The sequence below is a fragment of the Sitophilus oryzae genome, unplaced genomic scaffold (genome assembly GCF_002938485.1).
Source record: "Sitophilus oryzae breed Bouriz unplaced genomic scaffold, Soryzae_2.0 scaffold_499_pilon_pilon, whole genome shotgun sequence".
NCBI classification, from domain to species: domain Eukaryota; kingdom Metazoa; phylum Arthropoda; class Insecta; order Coleoptera; family Curculionidae; genus Sitophilus; species Sitophilus oryzae.
Genome location: NW_022147083.1, coordinates 2242225 through 2261620, shown reverse-complemented (window position 1 = coordinate 2261620; position 19396 = coordinate 2242225). Strand labels below are relative to the sequence as shown.

Here is a 19396-nt window from a genome sequence, read left to right as displayed (position 1 = left end):
TCAGGTCTCATATTCTTTGTAAAAATATAAAATACAAATAAATTGGCTCTTGCCCCTCTTGTATCCTCGCTCGGGAGAGGCACATTGTTTAACTAAACGTCCTCTAACCCAGTGTGAGTACATCTCAATCGCAAAACCTAACCTATCCATCTCTAACGAAGGGTAGGGGATTCAAAAAATCACAATCTTTTGAAATATTAATTTATAAAAACTTTTTTGTTTAAAAAATTAAGGCAGCTTTCTTAAAAACTTTTTAAAACATTGTTAGTCAACTTAATTATGAAAAGGGGTGGCAATATAACTCATGGTGATATACCGGGTGCGTCTCAAAAGTGGCTCACCCCTATAACTTTTTTATTTTTTCTGATAACACAACGAGATTTGGTATGTTAGTATATGACATAAATTGGGATTGATTGACGTATTCAATTGTTTTCGGGCACTTCCGATTTCACCGGAAATGACTGCAACTTTTGATTGTTAAATGGCACCCTCGGTATTTTTTTACTTTATTCGATAGAAGATGACACTCTGAATCGAAGGACATATCAATTTCTATATATCAATCGAATGATATATGTCAATTTTTGTCATGGTCACTCAAAATCAAATTCTATAGCTGTGTTAAAAACACAAATTTTTAATAGATTTGATCGTCTAATGTGTTTAGTTTCTTGTGCTGGCCGGTTAAAAGATGCCCAAGTCGTATTTTAAATCATATCTCAATTTTTTCAAATGGAACGAGGGTGCCTCATTAGCATATTTGGAAAAACCATTTTTTTACGAATAATTTGATACCACACACTTGGTATTTGGGTATATGTTACAATTTCAAATAAACCATATGCCAAAATGTCAAAAGTTGACATATGATATGTCATTCGATTCAGAATGTCATTTTCGATCGAATAAAGTAAAAAAAATACCGAGGGTGCAATTTAAAAATTAAAAGTTGTAGTTATTTCCGGTGAAACCGGAAGTGACCGAAAACAAACAATTTATGTCATATACTAACATACCAAATGTCGTTGTTTTATCTGAAAAAATAAAAAAAAGTTATAGGGGTGATCCACTTTTGAGACGCACCAGGTATATAATATCGATATACGAGAGAGATTACCCTCATATATAGAAATAAATTTAACGGGCTCTATCAAAGAACTATCTCGGCTAAGTGGTATCTACACTTATGATGTTTTGGTCTTGACGGTGTATGTATACAGGGTCCGGCAATAGTGTATCGGGCATCTGTAGCTCCTGGAATAAAAAACTTGGGAATTTTGTTTAAGTGTAAACCTAAAGTGTGTACAAGGGTGTATTTCAGGAAAATATTTTAACTTCTATAGGGTGGCTCAAGAAAGTGTGAGTGGATCGGGATGAATTTTTTAAATGGAACACCCTGTATATTATTGCATTTTTGGCTTCCTTTTCAGTTCACATAATCCTAAGATATGAATAAATATATATCGATAATTTCAGAGATATTAATAAATAAATAAAAAAAATATATTTTTCAACCTTCATTAAAAAAAAATATTACAAATACAAGAACTGTCCTGAAATCTAAACTGTATTAGGTATTTACTTTAGATAGTCTATACTTACTTTGCTATAAATTTCATAATCTTAAGTCATACAGGATGTTCAAAATTCTACGCCAAACTTTCTAAAATATAAAATAATTTTTCTTTGTCTTTTTAAAAGGAACACCTATTATATTATTTTTTTATCAGATGAAGAATTAAAAAATTAACATTTTTTGTATTTAAAGTATTTCAAAATTTTTAATGGTTTCGTAGATACACGCAGTATTATTCATATGGCTTTCTCAACGGTAAAATACGAGGGAAAAAACATCTCCATCTATTGATAAAATAATACACAGGGTGCATAATATATGAGCAATAATATTGCCGGACCCTGTACTTTTGTGTGTGAAACGGATGTGCGTTTATTTCCAGTATTATTTTTAACTTTACGTTAAATATTTAAAAATATCGAAATGAGGAAAATTTCGATACTCGTTTAAAAAAATATTCTATAGAAACAAATCGCTAAACGCTGATAGGTCAAATTAGTTTCAAAATATAAACATCACAAACCTCTAATATCAGGCGAGCATACGAGATGTTTTGTGAAATGCAAATGATAACAATATAATAACAATAATAATAACACCGTTGAACATCATTCAGATAATGATTTTTTTACATAATTTCCACTATTTACTTATCGCTCACTCTGAAGACATGATCACTAATTTGGGTATAAATAGCAAATTTCCGAATGTTTGTGCTAATTATTTGAAGCTGTGTGATAGTGTATTATTTGCGAAAAAAAGTGGAGAACGGGTCAATATGAGTACGAGGATTTTTAAATATATTAGCAACACTCTTGGAGTAGAAACAACCGAAAATGCCGCTTATACGTAAGTAGTGTTTTTTTTTCAAATTTTCCAAAACCTCTTATACCTAACCAATAAACTTCTAATTTTATACTAATTGGATATTAATAAACTATTTTCAATTGATTTAACCTTAACCTACGTCCAAATATAAACCTCGATATAATCTATAATATTATTACGATGGTGACTATTATTTATGAATATAAGTAGTAGTACAAATATTAATTTATCAGAAATTTTGAAAAATATAGTGCAGTCAAAATATATGTATAATTCAACCTTGTACTATCATCGGTCATTTGTTCAAATGAATTTCTGTTAATTGCATTCTTGTTTCATTAAATAGTTATATAATTAAAACTGCATTAATTGCAAATTTTAGATTATCCTAATCAGCTCCATGAACGTTTAGTTAATTCTTTGAAGGTCATAGAGTCATTTTAAAAGTATATGAGAAGGACAAGAAGAGTCTTCATGTATTTAATATATTACTTACTTACTTCAAGCAATTTAATGTACTTTGATAAAGTTTGATAAGCCCCAAATAAAACATATTTGGATAAATTTGTATTTGTGCTTAAATTTTATATTTGCCATTTTATCTTTGTTAATATAAAATACCAGCTAAAACTAATTCCCGCTACTGGTCGAACACTGCTTTTGGAAATTGCCTTATTACCAATAATGCCATTTTTGTTTCTCTATTGAGGCTAATGCGATTTTGCTTATCCACATGAAACTGCTTGTTTAATCTCAGTACTTCATAAGTTCTGCCGGTTGATGTCTGGTTATTCCATCATCTTTGGTGACAGGCAATAGTAAGTTGAAGAAGGCCCGCGATAATATTTAAACTGGTCTACTTTTAATCAGTATCAGTAGTTTATTGTTACAACTACTTACATTATGCGTGTCCTCTGACCCAGCTTAAAGTGAGCATGCCAGCTTTATAGGCCTACATGAATAATATAATACAGGGTGACCTACAGGTTTGAAAAATCTCTAAAAAATATTTTATTTTTTAACTAATGTTTGGGCACAGTGCCGGACTTCAGGATCCAGGGCCCCCAGGCACTTGACATTTGGGGCCCCCCATGTCATAGCCAATTTGGAGCTTATATAATACTAACATGTACCCGCGACTTCGTTCGCGTCGAATTAATCATTTGTAATGGTGATGATAAAGCAAAGCAAGAATTTCCATTAACATACAAACTGGATAAAATTTTCTCACGTTTGCCTATGTCATCATGAGAAAAAACAATATGGCGATATTATTATATAACTTGGTAATATTTGAGAGGTAGTTTTATCTCGTTGGAATTTGACTTTCGAAAAATCAGTTTGCCAAAAATAAGCTTTTTACGTCAAACAGTTTAAGCAGAATCGTGGTTAATCAATTATCCAACTTTTTGGAACACCCTGTATGATTTTTTTAAAATTTCAATATATGTAAAAAACAAAATAAATTATGCGTGTCCAAGCGTTTTCCCGAAAGTCTAACAGTTTTCTAAATAATAAATATGGTAATATTTGAGGGGCGTTTTCACCCTCTTGGAATTTGAGATTCTAGAAACCCCTCCTTATCGAACCTCTACACCCTACACCCCAGAGTCAATCCGTTTGCCAAAAATCAGCTTTAAACGTCAAGCAGTTTAAGCAGAATAGTGATTACTCAATGGTGATATTTTATGAAACACCCTGTATAAATTTTTAGAAAATCTTAAAATAGTAAAACAAAAAAATAAAATATACGTGTTTAAGAGTTTTTCCGAAAAACCGGGTTTTTAAATAAAAAATATTCTAATATTTGAGGGGTGGTTTGACACCCTTAGAATTCGAGTTTCGAAAAATCCCTTCTTATCGAACCTCTACACCCTAAAGTCAACCCGTTTTCCAAAAATCAGCTTTTTACGTCAAGCGCTTTAAGCAGGATTGTGATTAATCAATGACCAGATTTTTCGAAACACCCTGTATACATTTTTAAAAGATCTTAAAATATGTAAAACAACAAAATAAAATATAAGTGTTTAAGAGTTTTTCCGAAAAACTCACCGGTTTTTAAATAAAAAATATTCTAATATTTGAGGGGTGGTTTGACCCCCTTAGAATTCGAGTTTCGAAAAATCCCTTCTTATCGAACATCTACACCCTAAAGTCAATCCGTTTTCCAAAAATCAGCGTTTTACGTCAAGCGCTTTAAGCAGGATCGTGATTAATCAATGACCAGATTTTTCGAAACACCCTGTATACATTTTTAAAAAATCTTAAAATATGTAAAAAAGAAAATAAAATATACGTGTTTAAGCGTTTTCTCGGAAACTTGACCGTTTTTTAAATAAAAAATATTGCAATATTCCACCCCCCTTTTACCCCCTTAGGGGATGAATTTTAAAAAATCCTTTCTTATCTCACGTAAACATCATAAAAGTTTATTTTCGGAGGAGTCTTTTCGCTTTTGCTTCCTCTGGAGCAAGTCGTTCGTGGAGCAGTCGGAGGTATCTCCGTGATTCTGCTCCGTTAAGACCTACACTCAGAGAATCGTCTAGTCCGCCTGGTTGACCCAGGCCGGGTAGACCTGGTACCGGTAGACCGGTAGTGTTTTTAGTACTAGATCTCATAGTGTTCCCACCTTAGATTAAGAATAAGTTCCCACGAGTCGCTAGAGAGAGTCGGTCCACTTCTACAGAGCCCCGTATGTAGAAGTAAGGGGTAAATACAATGGGGTGCCCCCTGATGCCCCAAGGTTGAGGCCAGTAATGGCTAGTCCTCTATCTAGCCACGCATCCCTTTGACCTGGTCCCGCCATCGTAGGATTTAGGTTTTTGGTGAGGAGCCCAACAACAAGGTTTTGCATTTCCTAGGAGAAGAGAGCATGCAATAATTTTTTTAAAGGTTGCTATACATGGTGCCCGAGGCTTCTAAAAAAGCTCTATATTAGGATTTTTGACGTAATGTGTTATTAATGGCAACGCACATTTTGATAATATTGTTGTCAACGTACAGGGTGGTTTAAAGATATTTTCAAACTAAAGATATATATTTTTAAATGGAATACTATATATATTTTTAGCTCAGTGAATTTGCTATTAAATTTCCTTTTCAAAAATACCATAATATCATATATTATACCGAGTGGTTATTGAAATATAACCGTGTTTTAACTAAATTCACACTTATTTCAAATCCAAGAATCCAAAAAGTTTTAGCCAGAGATACTGTATAATAGAGGATAATAGTGTCTTCGTTAAAATTCTGCTTACCAATAGTTACAATCTTGTTTGATATATACAGGGTGGGTCAAAACAAAATGTATTTTTCTTCACTATTTACCATGCTGTAATTTTGTATCATAATCTAACGAAGTTTTGTTTAATATCTTTGTTTCATTAAGCACTTTCTAAACATAAAATCTAAATTTAATGAGAAAATTATGTTTTTTTTTCAAAATATAAAACAGGCTGTGACTTGTCTTTTAATAGAAGGCGTTTATTATTAAAAATATCATACCTTTCTAAAGTAAAGTAGAACAACATCTTAATTAACTCAATAATCAATTTTTCACGTGACGAATTAATAAATATTAATTATTGTATTGGAGTAGCTGAATTTGTGTTATTAGCAAGAAAAATTTGTTATCAAAGATACCCTGATTTAACAACCAAATACGCTATATAAAAAAAATAGAAATTTTAAAATACCTCTTCACCTGCATCTTTTAGAGGTAAATCCTGTTTTCTGATTGGCTGTCACAGAATAATTTCCAGCGATTTCTCTTGGTCGATTTACTCATTACAACTTTTTTCTCAAAGTTATACGATAAGTAGCTTCTGAAATACAGTCGGCGTCCATTCTTAGTTGGCCACCCGGTAGATTGAAAAAAAATCATTAGGTCTTCAGAATTTGTCACGTATATATTTTTAAAGAAACCTTATTTGTTTATTTTCCGAAATTAATTTTATTAGAAGAAAAAGAAAACATAAATACCATACAAGAAAAAAAATGGCGTAAAAGACGCCTGGGGAATGACAATTGATAATAATTTTGGCGAGGTCAAGCCCTAGCGTCATTACTTGGGTCGTACTCTTCTTTTTTTAATGGCTTTTACTGTCAGTTGGTCTTAAGAAGGTTTAATTTATTTTTATATTGAGTAAAGTTATACGATAAGTAGTTTCTGAGATACAGTCGGCGTCCATTCTTAGTTGGCCACCCGGTAGATTGAAAAAAAATCATTAGGTCTTCAGAATTTGTCACGTATATATTTTTAAAGAAGCCTTATTTGTTTATTTTCCGAAATTAATTTTATTAGAAGAAAAAGAAAACATAAATACCATACAAGAAAAAAATGGCGTAAAAGACGCCTGGGGAATGACAATTGATAATAATTTTGGCGAGGTCAAGCCCTAGCGTCATTACTTGGGTCGTACTCTTCTTTTTTTAATGGCTTTTACTGTCAGTTGGTCTTAAGAAGGTTTAATTTATTTTTATATTGAGTAAAAATGATTTTTAAAGTGGTGTATTGTTTAAAATTCGAGAAAAATAGTATATTGTTTTATTAGGAGTAAAAATGATACTTATTGTGGCGAGGCTGTACGTTTGACATTACAAGCGAGGTACAAAAAGTCATTTTTACTCCAAATAGATAGAATAGATTTTTTGAAACGCCACAAATAATTTTTAAACAATTTTAAACGTTCCAATAATTTAAAAACATTTAAAAGAGTTGCCTTGTAAATAATAATTATATATCGAGAAACTGTGGTTACGCTCGTTGAATTTGACACTTTATGTCAGTTTAATATTTTCGTACTTTTATGCTTAGGCGTAAATGTGCTTGACTTTTATGCCTAGGCGCTAAAATGACTTTTTTGTCAATCACGTCACAAAAATTAATACTTTTGTGACGTTTGAAAAAAAAGTAATTTTTTGTAAATAGACTTGTGTTTCTGGAAATTTCCTGGTTCTATCCTCTTTTTTAGTGTTAGTTTTGACAAGCTTTATGTCAATTTTCAGTAAATGACGTCTAGGGCTTGACCTCGCCAAAATTATCATGGATCGTCATTCCCCAGGCGTCTTTGACGCTAATTTTTTTCCATCATACGGTATGCTGAAAAAAAAAGGAAAAATTAAGCTTGTTATAACATAATAAAAAAACAGTTTCATACGTTTGTTCTTTGCGGTACTATTCCGTGTTTTAAGAGCTGTAATCAAGCAAGGTCAGATCACCTTGATTTCTTTAAAAAATGGAACAAATTTATATGCAGCCTAAATTCTGTTAATGTTTAAATATCAGAACTTTTTGCCTCATTATTATATTTTGCTTTGGAATTTTTTTGAATTGTTTCTATTGTTCTATTATATTATTATTTCTTGTTTTTCTAAATGGACAATTGTTCGTTGACAAATCAATAAGTCAACGGTATTTAAATATTCTGAAACACTTTTTTTATATTTTTACTTGATTTCTTTTTTCCTTCCACTATGAGACATCTGAAATATGTGTTCAACTAAGGCCAAAGCCACTTAAAAATTTGTTACCATGAATTTTAAACCCTCCTAGCTTTTTGAATTATGCAAAAATTTTATACCAGAAATATTTTCTAAGTTGCGTTAATTCAAAAATAAATACTTTAAAGTTCATTATCTATTATCTATACTTTTAATATTTGACCCCAAGCATTTCATTTTAATTTTCTATTTTCGAAAAAAAAAATCACTTGGGAGTATTGCAACACACATGTAATAATAAAAAAAAATAACCTAATATAGTTATTTATAGAAAAAAAATCCGTCATTACTTAATTACGATATATTATTTGTTGCAATTAAAAATTATACAATTTACCCTTTAAGTCATTATATGTAGAAATAACGTTATTTTCAATAAATATATAATAGATTAAAAATGGTAAGCGTTTATTTAATTTGACAATATAAAGTATTCGAAAATGAAAATGAATAAATACATTTTACATAAGGGCAAAACCATTCTTTAAGACCCATCACCATTTGTTGTAAGATTATATGAAACATATTTCCTACCAATTATAGAATCGGATCGACTTGGTCTAGTAATTTTAGAATATAGGAAATGGATATTTAATTTCATTATTTCCTTTAGCCATGTAAGTTTAGTAATGAGTCACTTTTTCTTATTAAACGCGGTTATGTGGGGATACAAGATTCTAATTCTCAATATGGTAGACTATGGTAGTAATAGATAGTATAACCTGTAGTATAACGATGGGAAATGCAGTGAGTGGTACTAGAAATAATAAACGAACTAGTGTGAAAATATGTGATTACCGAAGGTAGGTTTCGTAAATTAATTCTCAAATTAAAATTATATTGATTATATTGACATGGACTTAGATTGAATGTATTATAACTTTATTTATTCCAAATAACTTACAGTTTCCAATAAGTTACAAAAGGTCAGTAAGTTTGCTCTATCTTGATCCGTTAAAAATTCCGAAAAATAAAATATTTTCTTTCCCCAGGAAGTAGCTTTTTTTGTACTTGATTTTTATATGATAAATCCTTTTAAAGAATTATTCACTTATTGATATTATTATAGAATTTCGTCATTGTAGTTTATAAAAAAATCGCATAAAAGTTAATAATATATCTTCTTATGGAGCCAAATTAAAAAAAAAACTACTTTAATAGTGAATTCCATATTTTTATAGCAATTTAATGGCTATTAACATTCATAGACAACGTAAAATAAATCAACAACAAATTGAGTCTACCCTACGTTATATTTTTACAAGTAGGTATTGAATAAAATTAGAACAGAAGACTGATAAACCCTTAGATTATAATTATGATAAACCCGAATTTAAGTCGGCCATTTTAGGTCCTCATTGCGCTTCACCTAGGTTTTTGATATGCTAACCTGATTTTATAACAAAATACAGGCTTATATTCGCCATCGTCTTTTGACTTTGACGAATTACTAACATTTTTTTACTGCGTAGTAGATATTTCTGGAAAATTTACTGTAAAATACTGTAATTAAGTACTGCAACATGGCAAAGATAGGTTGCCATTATTCTGGCACAAATAGAGCTGCATACTGTGCAAATTATAAGTTCAGGATGATACAACGAACTAATCAAGAATTTAGTAAAAGCAATTAGAGATTCAAATAAAATATTATTCTTTAAAATAACAGAACATAAAATACATATGAATGAATAGTGAGCAAAACAACTTCATATTAAAATTGATAATTAATTTTAATATGAACTATTTTTTAACGGAAAACAAGGCTCTTACAAACTTTAAAGAATTAATTTATATAATGTACTTGAGACTTACAAGTTTTTTTAAACATAATTAACAGTTATTATTATCAAGTTAATTCATTTAGAAATACCTTTGAGAAAGACATGAGAAAGACTGAAATTAATCAGAGAAATTATTGTCAAATGTCAACGTCAACTGTCGCTCTTTGACTTTGACATATTAGTAATCAAAATCTGACCAAAATATCGTTGAAGTGTCACTTTTCATATTATCTATAATTGATTTAATACAGAGACGACCTATATAGAATAAAAAGATAGATCACGTTCCGGATGATAATGCTGCTGTAACAAATGGAATTTTTGGAAAGCCACCTGGAAAGGTACCTATATGTAATATATATTAGGGTGGTCCTTAATACGGATGTATCCGAATTTTTTTGCTCCCTGGGGCTCAAATGGTTCCAAATTCATAAAAAAATTGTCTGAGAATTGTAGCTCTTAATATTAACTTTAAGATAGTCCGCGTTCCAACTAGGGTTCCCACTTTGAGCATCGGCGATTCCGGGACAATTATTTTTAAATTTTTAAATAATTGAAACAAAACATTAAATATTAGAAATTCAAATATATTATATGTAAATGTGATTTTTTTGGTCCCGGCCAAGGCAAAATTTTCGCCGGGACAAACTTTCTGATTCCTGGTTAATCCCGGTTAAACCGGGACGGTTGGGAACCCTAGTTCCAACCCAAGTTTCTCATAGAAATAAAATGGGAAAGTTTTAATTTGTTCTTTAGAATTTCATAACTCTACAACAAATGAATCAATTGCTTCATTTTAAGTCAACGCTCTACAAAAAAAGTATTTTATAATTTTTCGCTAAATCTATTGGCTTAAGAGTTATTCGAGCTCAAAGTTTAATTTACTATACCGTGTGGTGCATCGTTGTTAGAAACATAGGAAATCCCATGCAAATTTTGAACTGTTCAAATATTGGCTCCCCTATTGATTTTACAGCAAAGTCGTAAATAGATTTTTTAAAGGTCTACGATTGGTAAAGACGCCAACTAACAAAAAAAACAAAAAACTAGCCAAATTTAAACCGTTTTGGACAAGCCGATGTTCAGTAATTTGCGAAAAACTGCATCTATTTTTAAATTAAAACAGAATAGGTAACAATCAAACACCAGTCAAAAACCGACATACCTTAAGTTGTCACCGTCATTTTCAAACAACTTAATTTTAATATTCAGTACTAGACTAGTAATAATTTATTGTTATACAGGGTCCGGCAATAGTGCGTCGGGCATCTGTGGCTCATAGAATAAAAAACTTGGGAATTTTGTTCATGTATGAACTGAAAGTATGTATGAGGATGTATTTCAGGAAAATATTTTAACTTATATAGGGTGGCTCAAAAAAGTGTGGGTGGATCGGGATGATTTTTTTAAATAGAACATCCTGTATATTATTGCATTTTTGGCTTCCTTTCTGACCACGTTACATAATCCTAAGATGTGATTAAACATATTTCGATAGTTTTAGAGATATTAATAAATAAATAAAACATATATACTTATTTTACAACCTTCACTAAAAAATTATTATAAATACAATATCTGTCCTAAAATCAAAACTATATTAGATATTTACTTTAGAGGGTCCATAGTACTTACTTTGCTATAAATGTCGCAATATTAAATCATACAGGATGTTCAAAATTCTACGCCAAACTTTCTAAAATATTAACTAATAATAATAATTTTTCTTAATGGTTTTGCGTATTTTTAATGGTTTTACAAATACTCTAAATACAAAAAAATCTTCATTTTTCAATTCTCCATCTATTGAAAAAATAATATACAGAGTGTTTGAAAACAAACATATTTGAAAAAACCAAGAAAAATTATTTAATATTTTAGAAAGTTTGGCGTAAAATTTTGGGCATCCTGTATAATTTACGATTACCATATTTATAGCAAAGTAATTGTAGACCATCTAAAGTAAATACCTATTATACTTTCGATTTCAAGACAGTTCTTGTATTTTTAAGATTTTTTTAAAGAAAGGCTGAAAAATATATATTTTTTATTTATTAATTATTAATATCTCTGAAACTATCGAAACATATTTACTCATATCTTAGGATTATGTAAAGTGATCTGAAAGTAAGTCAAAAACGCAATAATATACAGGGTTGGTACAGTTAAAAAAAAATCATCCCGATCCACTCACACATTTTTGAGCCACCCTATAGGAGTTAAAATATTTTCCTGAAATACAACCTCGGTACATACTTTAGGTTTGCACTTAAACAAAACGCTCAAGTTTTTTATTCTAGGAGCTACAGATAGATGCCCGACGCACTATTGCCGGACCCTGTAGAGAGTCTGAAACTTATCAGCAACATTGCCAACATTGTTAAATGTCAAAATCAACTATCACTTAGTAATCAAAATTTGACTGAAATATCGTTGAAGTGTTACTTTTCTGATTATCTAAATATTTAATATAACCGACAGAATGAAGGAAAGAAAAAGACCCGATCGCGTTTCTGATGTAAATACTGCTGTAACATTAAATGCAATTTTTGGAAAGCCACCCGAAAGGTATACAATACAATTTAATGTAGTAATGTGTGTAATATCAGATTAACGTATCCTAACTTTTTTGAACAAGTTGTAAATAAAAGCCAAAATCCAAGAAAGAACATATAATTAGTTAATTCTAAATGAAGTTCATAGTTAAAATATCTCGGTTATTTTGGATATATTTGAAAAACGGTAAACAGGAAATACAATCACCGGCACGAAAAACAGACACCTTAAAATATTGATGTATTTTAAAGTTGGATATATTTTGTTCTAGTATGACGATTTTTTTAAACAATTTGTAGCTAAATTATTTGACATTTTATTGTCTCTAAATTAAAAATGAAAATTCTTATGTGTCAATTATTGGGAGGAAAAGAAAATTTTGTTATTTTGGTGAAAGTTTGAAACACCCTGTGGAACATGTTAACAAAGCAAGTAATTGAAAAATAATTTTATCATCTAGGTACGTCTTTTCCCGACAGTTTCTTTTTGCTTCATCTCAAAGCTTTATTTTTATTTAATATATATATATAAGCTTTTGAATAAGACAGTAACGATTTACAGCAATTTTGGCATTGATTTTTGGTCCTCATGAACACACTTCTAAAATAGTCTTTATTGTTTTTGTAATGCCACTGTGTGTTATTTTAAAGTCATATTATTATTCTTTATTGACGTTTAATCTAGTAGAGATAATTTTAAGTTCTGAACTATCGGCTATTTTTTTAATTGATCGTGATGGTAGATATCAACTTTAGGACTTAAAACCATATCTGCTAGAGTAACTGCCCAACAGACAATAATAGTATGATTTTTCAAAGGCAGTGGCATTAGATAAATCATAAACACTATCTTATAGGTCTGCTGACTAGGGCCAAAAGCAAAGGAATGGCTTGAATGTAAAAATTCGAAAGAATGTTAGTGTCTTCTTCAAAAGCAAATATCTCCTAAAAAAATAAAGCTATTAAGATGAATCAAAAAACAAACTATCGAGAAAAGATTCATCTAGATGAAAGAATTATTTTTAGTAATAGGTAATAATTTGGCTACAAATTGCTTATTAATATATATGAAAATTTTAAGGCGCCCGTTTTTCGTTCCGATGATTTCTTTTATCAAGATGTACCAGGCCTGGAAATACTTGCACTTGTTTAAGACTCACTCTGTATATTACAGCATGGAAAAAATCGGTTGCCTTTCTGAAACAAACAGAGCTTCACACTGTGGAAATTATAAAAATATTCATGGAAAGTAGGTAGTATTTTTTAGAAAATTGATTAAAAAATGTACCTATTATCGTATTTAAGTTCAATATGATAATACAATGAAACAATCAAGTTCTTCTATTTTATTTTTTTTTAAATGAAATGAAAATGTGCTTTTAGTTTTAAGAAACCTTGTTAGAGAACGTCAAGTTACCGCTTTTGGACACATGGCTGTAGGGCATCTAGAAAAATAGAGTGCATTGGCAGTAAGATTATCAAACAGCGGAAAAGCTAAGGGAAAATATTATAAGGCAGTTCTAGTTATTAGAAGAAGGGATATAACTAGAGCGGGCAATTATTTTTAATCGACGGGCACGATTATGTATCCAGGAGGAGAGCTACCAGTTTGAACTATATTAGTTTCATAAACTATACAGGGTGATCCACCTCATTCGCCTCGGTTGATTATACGAAAACGGAAAGATGCAGAAACAAATTATTTTATGGGTATATGTGGGGCGGCAATGTGCACAATTTGAAATTATTTTGAAATATACAGGGTATTTCAGAACTAAAATCTATACCAGAGTTATATTTTTTCTTATGGAACACCCTGTATTTTTTTATTTTTGGATTGGGCCCAAAAATGCATTTATTATAAGGGTTAAATATGTTTAAAATCTTTGGTTTTTGAAATATATAAATATTTTTAAATATGCATGCTACATAGAATAGATTATTAACACCCTGTACACATTACTTTTCAGAATTAACTCTTGTGCTGAGTTTAAAGGCAGGGAACTAAATTTTACTAAAAAATTGTTATTGCTTCCTTAAATTTATACAGGGGTACCAAAAATTGCTGATCTATTTTAAGGATTTATTTTATATAAAAGCTTCGTTATTTCAAATGCAACATCCTCTATTTTTTAAAATAAATCGAAGCAGATTCAAATGCTCTTTCAAACTACATTAGGGTTTCCTATGCCTATCTAGCTCAGATTTTAAATAAAATTTATTTTTCAATAAAATGGCAATCAAGACGGCTGGTGTTGCCATGGCAATTTCCTAGTGACAGGTAGTAACTATTTTCAACATCGACATTAGTTTATGGGCATTATAATTTAGATTTGTAACAGTTTACTTAAATTTACCTTTAATGTTTAATATGTAAGTATTAATTATTTTATCAAGAAAAATAAAGCAGTATCTGCTGGCGGTTGAATTGATATGTTACTAGTGATTTTATTTTGTCAGGAAAATGCTTCTTGGCCTCCAGGGCTTATACTCAAAGATATCCAAACAAGAATCTTCCTGATAAGCGTTCCTTTGAAAAACTACTCGTCCTATTTCGCAGAGCTGGTAGTGTGGTTTATAAAAAACCTATAGGCAGAAAGCTCTCGTTGGAAGTGAAGAAAATGAATTTGCTGTGATTGGCTCTTATACAAAATCCATATATCTACGTTATCGTAAAATAAATCAAATAACTAGGTACTTCTTCGTTTTTCTTGATATAATAATAAATACATATTTAATAATAGTATATTATTCAACGAGCATATAAGGGTGGCTGTTATTCACTCGGATGAAGTTTATGACACGAGCCGCAGGCGAGTGTCATAAATCATCCTAGTGAATAACAGCCCTTATATGCGAGTAGAATACTATATTTTATCCAGGACTATCAAAAAAATTTAGATAATATTAATGTTTTTAAGTTTTTATTTTTAATGCCAAAAAAATATTGAACGAGTATAACGAGTAAGTAACATGGAAACCAAACATTGAAATTTTATTAACTAGGTAGCTAACTAAGCTTTAACTTACAATCGCATTCCAAGCCGGTTTGAATCGAGCACAGCCCTTGTTTGGAGTTTGGATCGAGATATCCGTGGAAGCGGTGAATAATGAAACCATTATTCACTAGTGAATAATGAATATTATTATTATTTCATAAACTCATGTATAATAATCAAATTATAGACGAGTCGTGGATAAATATTATTTATTAAACTATTGTAGCTAAATTAAATAAAAGCAAACTGGTATAAATCTAAACAAAGTCCATGACCTAATTTCGATTTTGAAAATAGACACTAACTGTCACTAGAAACTTGCCATGAGGACACTAGCCCTCTTGTTTGCCATTTTAATCAAAAAAATGCTCTTTATTCAAAATATGAGCTAGATAGGTATAGGAAACCCTAATATAGTTTGAAAGAGCATTTGAAACTGCTTCGATTTATTTAAAAAAATGGAGGGTGTTGTATTTGAAATAACGAAGTTTTTATGCAAAATAAATATTTAAAATAGACCAGCAATTTTTGATACCCCTGTATACATTAAACGAATCAATCAAATTTTACAACAAAGTTTATTTCTTTGGCTTAAAAATCAGCGCAAGAATTAATTCGAAAAGCAATATACAGGGTGTTGTGTGGACAATGTTTGTAAAGCCTGTAAACATATTTAACCCGTATAATAAATGCCTTATTTTGTGTCCAAGGATCCAAATATGAAATAAAATACCGGGTGTTCCATAAGAAAAAATATAACTTCAGTGTGGACCTTAGTTCTGACATACCCTGTACATTTCAAAATAATTTTAAATTATGCACATTGCCTTCCCACCTATACACATATTTTGTGTATTTTTCACAACCAAACCGAGGCTTTGCCGAGGCGAATGTATATTATTATCTCTTCTAGTTTCCATGTATCTTCTTTGTTTTTCAAATAATATTTTGTCTTGTTGTTATATTTCTGAGTACTATTTCTGTCAAATTTGTTATAAAGCCTTAACAGGTCGATGCGTTTTTCTTTTAAATAACCAATCACAACCTCCTATTGAAAAAAAATGATTTTTACAAATTATTGACATTTAAAATCTGCTATGCATAACTTGTTGTACATCGTTAGAATTGCAACGAATTTATCTATTTAGATGTATAAAAATCTCATATGACGCCTATAAGAAAACATAAAGTTGATGATGGTGGTCAAAAGCCGAAACGTCTGATGACAAATCTGAAAACACTGTTGTGTAGCTTGAAAAATGTGGCAATGAAAATGTGCTTTTAGTTTTGGGATACCTTGTCAAATAACGTTACAAAAAAATAAAATCTAAATCTTCAATTTTATGTTTTCTCAGTGTATCGTATCGAGCGTCAACGATAGTCAGCTGTTGTGGACGCCCCGCGTCACCGCGATTCAGGCGTCGCCTCACCGCCGCTGATGACCTAACCTTGCGCAAAAAAGCGCACGCGTCTTGCTATCGCAGGAAAATTTCCTGCCTCCTTTCCGTTAGTCTGTGTACTATTACACGGCATTACCCCGCAATATTTCATAATAAACTCGTCTGCTGTATTAATTGTACGGCTCTCGTAATTTTTCAGCTGTGTAGTCGCCAACAAGGAGAAGAGGACCGTCCACCAAGGACGATATCAGGAACACGCAGTCATGGAAAAGGACAGGTTAGGACAGTGGGGCAACGGGGACAACGTCGTTCCCGGACGCGAAAGTGGTCTGGATAGGTTGAAAAGTCCTGGCTTAAATAAGGTAAGGTGTTTGTTTTTGAACCTTACTTTTAATTTGTCGTTGAAAGTTTAAAGTCCATTTAAATTTAGTAATAATGATACAAACGTTAAAAGGTTTGAACTAGCTGTATACCTTTTAATTATTAATAAAGACTGTTTAGAATTAATAATGAAATACAAACATTAAAAAAGTTTTAAAGTAGGTAAACTTTTTTAAATGTACTTAGTAACTCCTTTTCATTCAAGTTATCTAAGAAAAAGATATTATTACTATAAAATTGATATTTTTGAAATATTTCAATGTTAATATAGAAAAAAATATATTTATACTCTAAAATATGATAAAAAAAAACGGCCGTAAGTTTACTAAGGAGTGAGGATTGATGACATATATACAGGGTGTCCGGAAATTAATGCAACAAAATTTGGTCATAGATTCTTGAAAAAAAAATAGGTGACCTGTATTTTTGGCCAGTGGGCCACCTTTTCGGATTTACAGCCCCCTGAATTTCGCCCCTAAAAAGAGTTTTATTTTAATATCTCAGGGCCCTGTCAGGTCGAAAATCACTAAATTTGGTACACGTTGTTTTACCATAAAATGACATTTTTTATGCTATTAACTTTCTCTTGTTTTCATCAGTGGCGTCCCTACTGCATTTAAACTAAATATTATTGAAGAAAAAAATGGTACGCCTCTGTTTTTTTTTAATAATAATTATTTTTAAAATCTACATTAAAATTGTTGTGAACTTTATATCTTGTTTTTTTTTCGTACGACGGACCCTTTTTGGTGTAAAAAAATAAAAACCATTTTCATGCATGACCAAATCGCTAAAATTTTAATGTAAATTTTCATAGCAAAATTTAAAAAACGACAATTTAGGTTTTTGGACATTTTGGTTCGCACTTAGGTAATAAAAACAAGATTTTGGAAAGTAAAAAAATATTTTAAACTTAAGTTTGTAACTGTTTAAAAATTTAAAAATTTTTAAAAACTTAACTGTTTTAAAAATTTTCCCATCGAAATTTAGGTAAAATTTTAGCGATTTAGTCATGTATGAAAATGGTTTTTATTTTTTTACGCGAAAACGGTGCGTCGTGCGAAAAAAAGTCAAGAGATAAAGTTGTTCCAAATTTAATGTAGATTTTAAAAATAATTTTTATTTACAAAAAAGAGTGGCGTACCATTTTTTTCTTCAATAATATTTTGTTTAAATACCGTAGGACGCCAATGATAAAAATAAATAAAAAGTTAATAGCATGAAAAAACGTCATTTTATGGTAAAACAACGTGTACCAAATTTAGTGATTTTCGTCCAACAGGACCCTGAGATATTAAAAAACTCTTTTTAGGGGCGAAATTCAGAGGGCTGTAAATCCGAAAAGGGGGGCCACTCGCCAAAAATAAAAAAATCCGGGTCACCTATTTTCTCTTTAAGAATTTATGACCAAATTTTGTTGCATTAATTTCCGGACACCCTGTATAAACAAGGATGACATTTAGGTACTTTATAATTTTATCTCGAATTTTACTTATAAAATGAGAAAATTGTCAGATCCAAGCCATTTCTGACGCCGTTTTTTTTTCGATCGTATCATTTACCAATTACATTATGGTTACTAAATTAAGAATATTTATCATAAATTAAAACGTCTTGAAAATAATGTGGGCTACTTATGCTTAATCATCTTTTTACAACATTTTTTAAACAAAGATATTAAAACTAATTACTAAATATTATTTTATAAAAGTGTGTCATCACAGTAATGATTTATGCAACAATATAACAACTAATATGTTTTAAAATATTTGGTTCTTCATATATACGAAACATTATTTTTTAATATACAGCATGTCCCCGGATTGCTTTTACAAGAGGAAAATTATTGACATTTTGAGAAAAATGCATACTTCATAAAAATTTTTGCTTCTTCTAAAATAATTAATCCCGTTTATTCTTTTCCAAATTTCCATATCATTTTAGAGAAAATTAGAAAAAAAAAACATGAAAATATAGTTGAATTTTTTTTAAGTCCTAAAAATCAAAACGCGTTTCTATGGTAATATAATTTCGTTTTCATTCTTTGATAGATTATTATTTTTGGTATGGATCTTAGTTCTGAACGCCGTGTACATTTCAAAATAATTTTTAATTATACACATTGCCTTTCCACATATAGCCTTAAAATATTTATTTCTACTTCTTTCCGTTTTCGTATAATCAAACGAGGCGAATGAGGTGCGCCACCCTGTATTTATAATGAGTACACAATACTACAATCATTATTATACCTTTTACGATATATTGTTATAAAACTGTACATTTTGTATTGTAATGCAAAAATTTCCTATAACTCAATTCGTAATAATTTCCCGTTTACTTTTAGTTAATACCTTAATAAAAA

The 19396-nt window shown here is 30.3% G+C and overlaps 1 protein-coding gene across 9 annotated transcripts in view; it reads left to right on the top strand.

The window, feature by feature from the left end:
* The window catches only part of LOC115886866 (NADP-dependent malic enzyme-like), a 73080-nt gene that overhangs the window by 14174 nt on the left and 39510 nt on the right, over nucleotides 1-19396 (top strand). Inside the window, exons 1-3 of one of the 9 annotated variants that reach the window (XM_030906183.1) lie at nucleotides 9911-10037; nucleotides 13333-13500; nucleotides 16850-17012. In XM_030906183.1, the coding sequence (XP_030762043.1) occupies nucleotides 10009-10037; nucleotides 13333-13500; nucleotides 16850-17012 (360 nt within the window). In that variant the 5' untranslated portion in view covers nucleotides 9911-10008. Of the gene's footprint in view, nucleotides 1-2246; nucleotides 2429-8632; nucleotides 8716-9896; nucleotides 10038-12121; nucleotides 12265-12654; nucleotides 12681-13332; nucleotides 13501-16849; nucleotides 17013-19396 lie in introns of those variants that run through there. The other 8 variants (XM_030906185.1, XM_030906181.1, XM_030906184.1 and 5 more) reach the window with 8 other exon arrangements.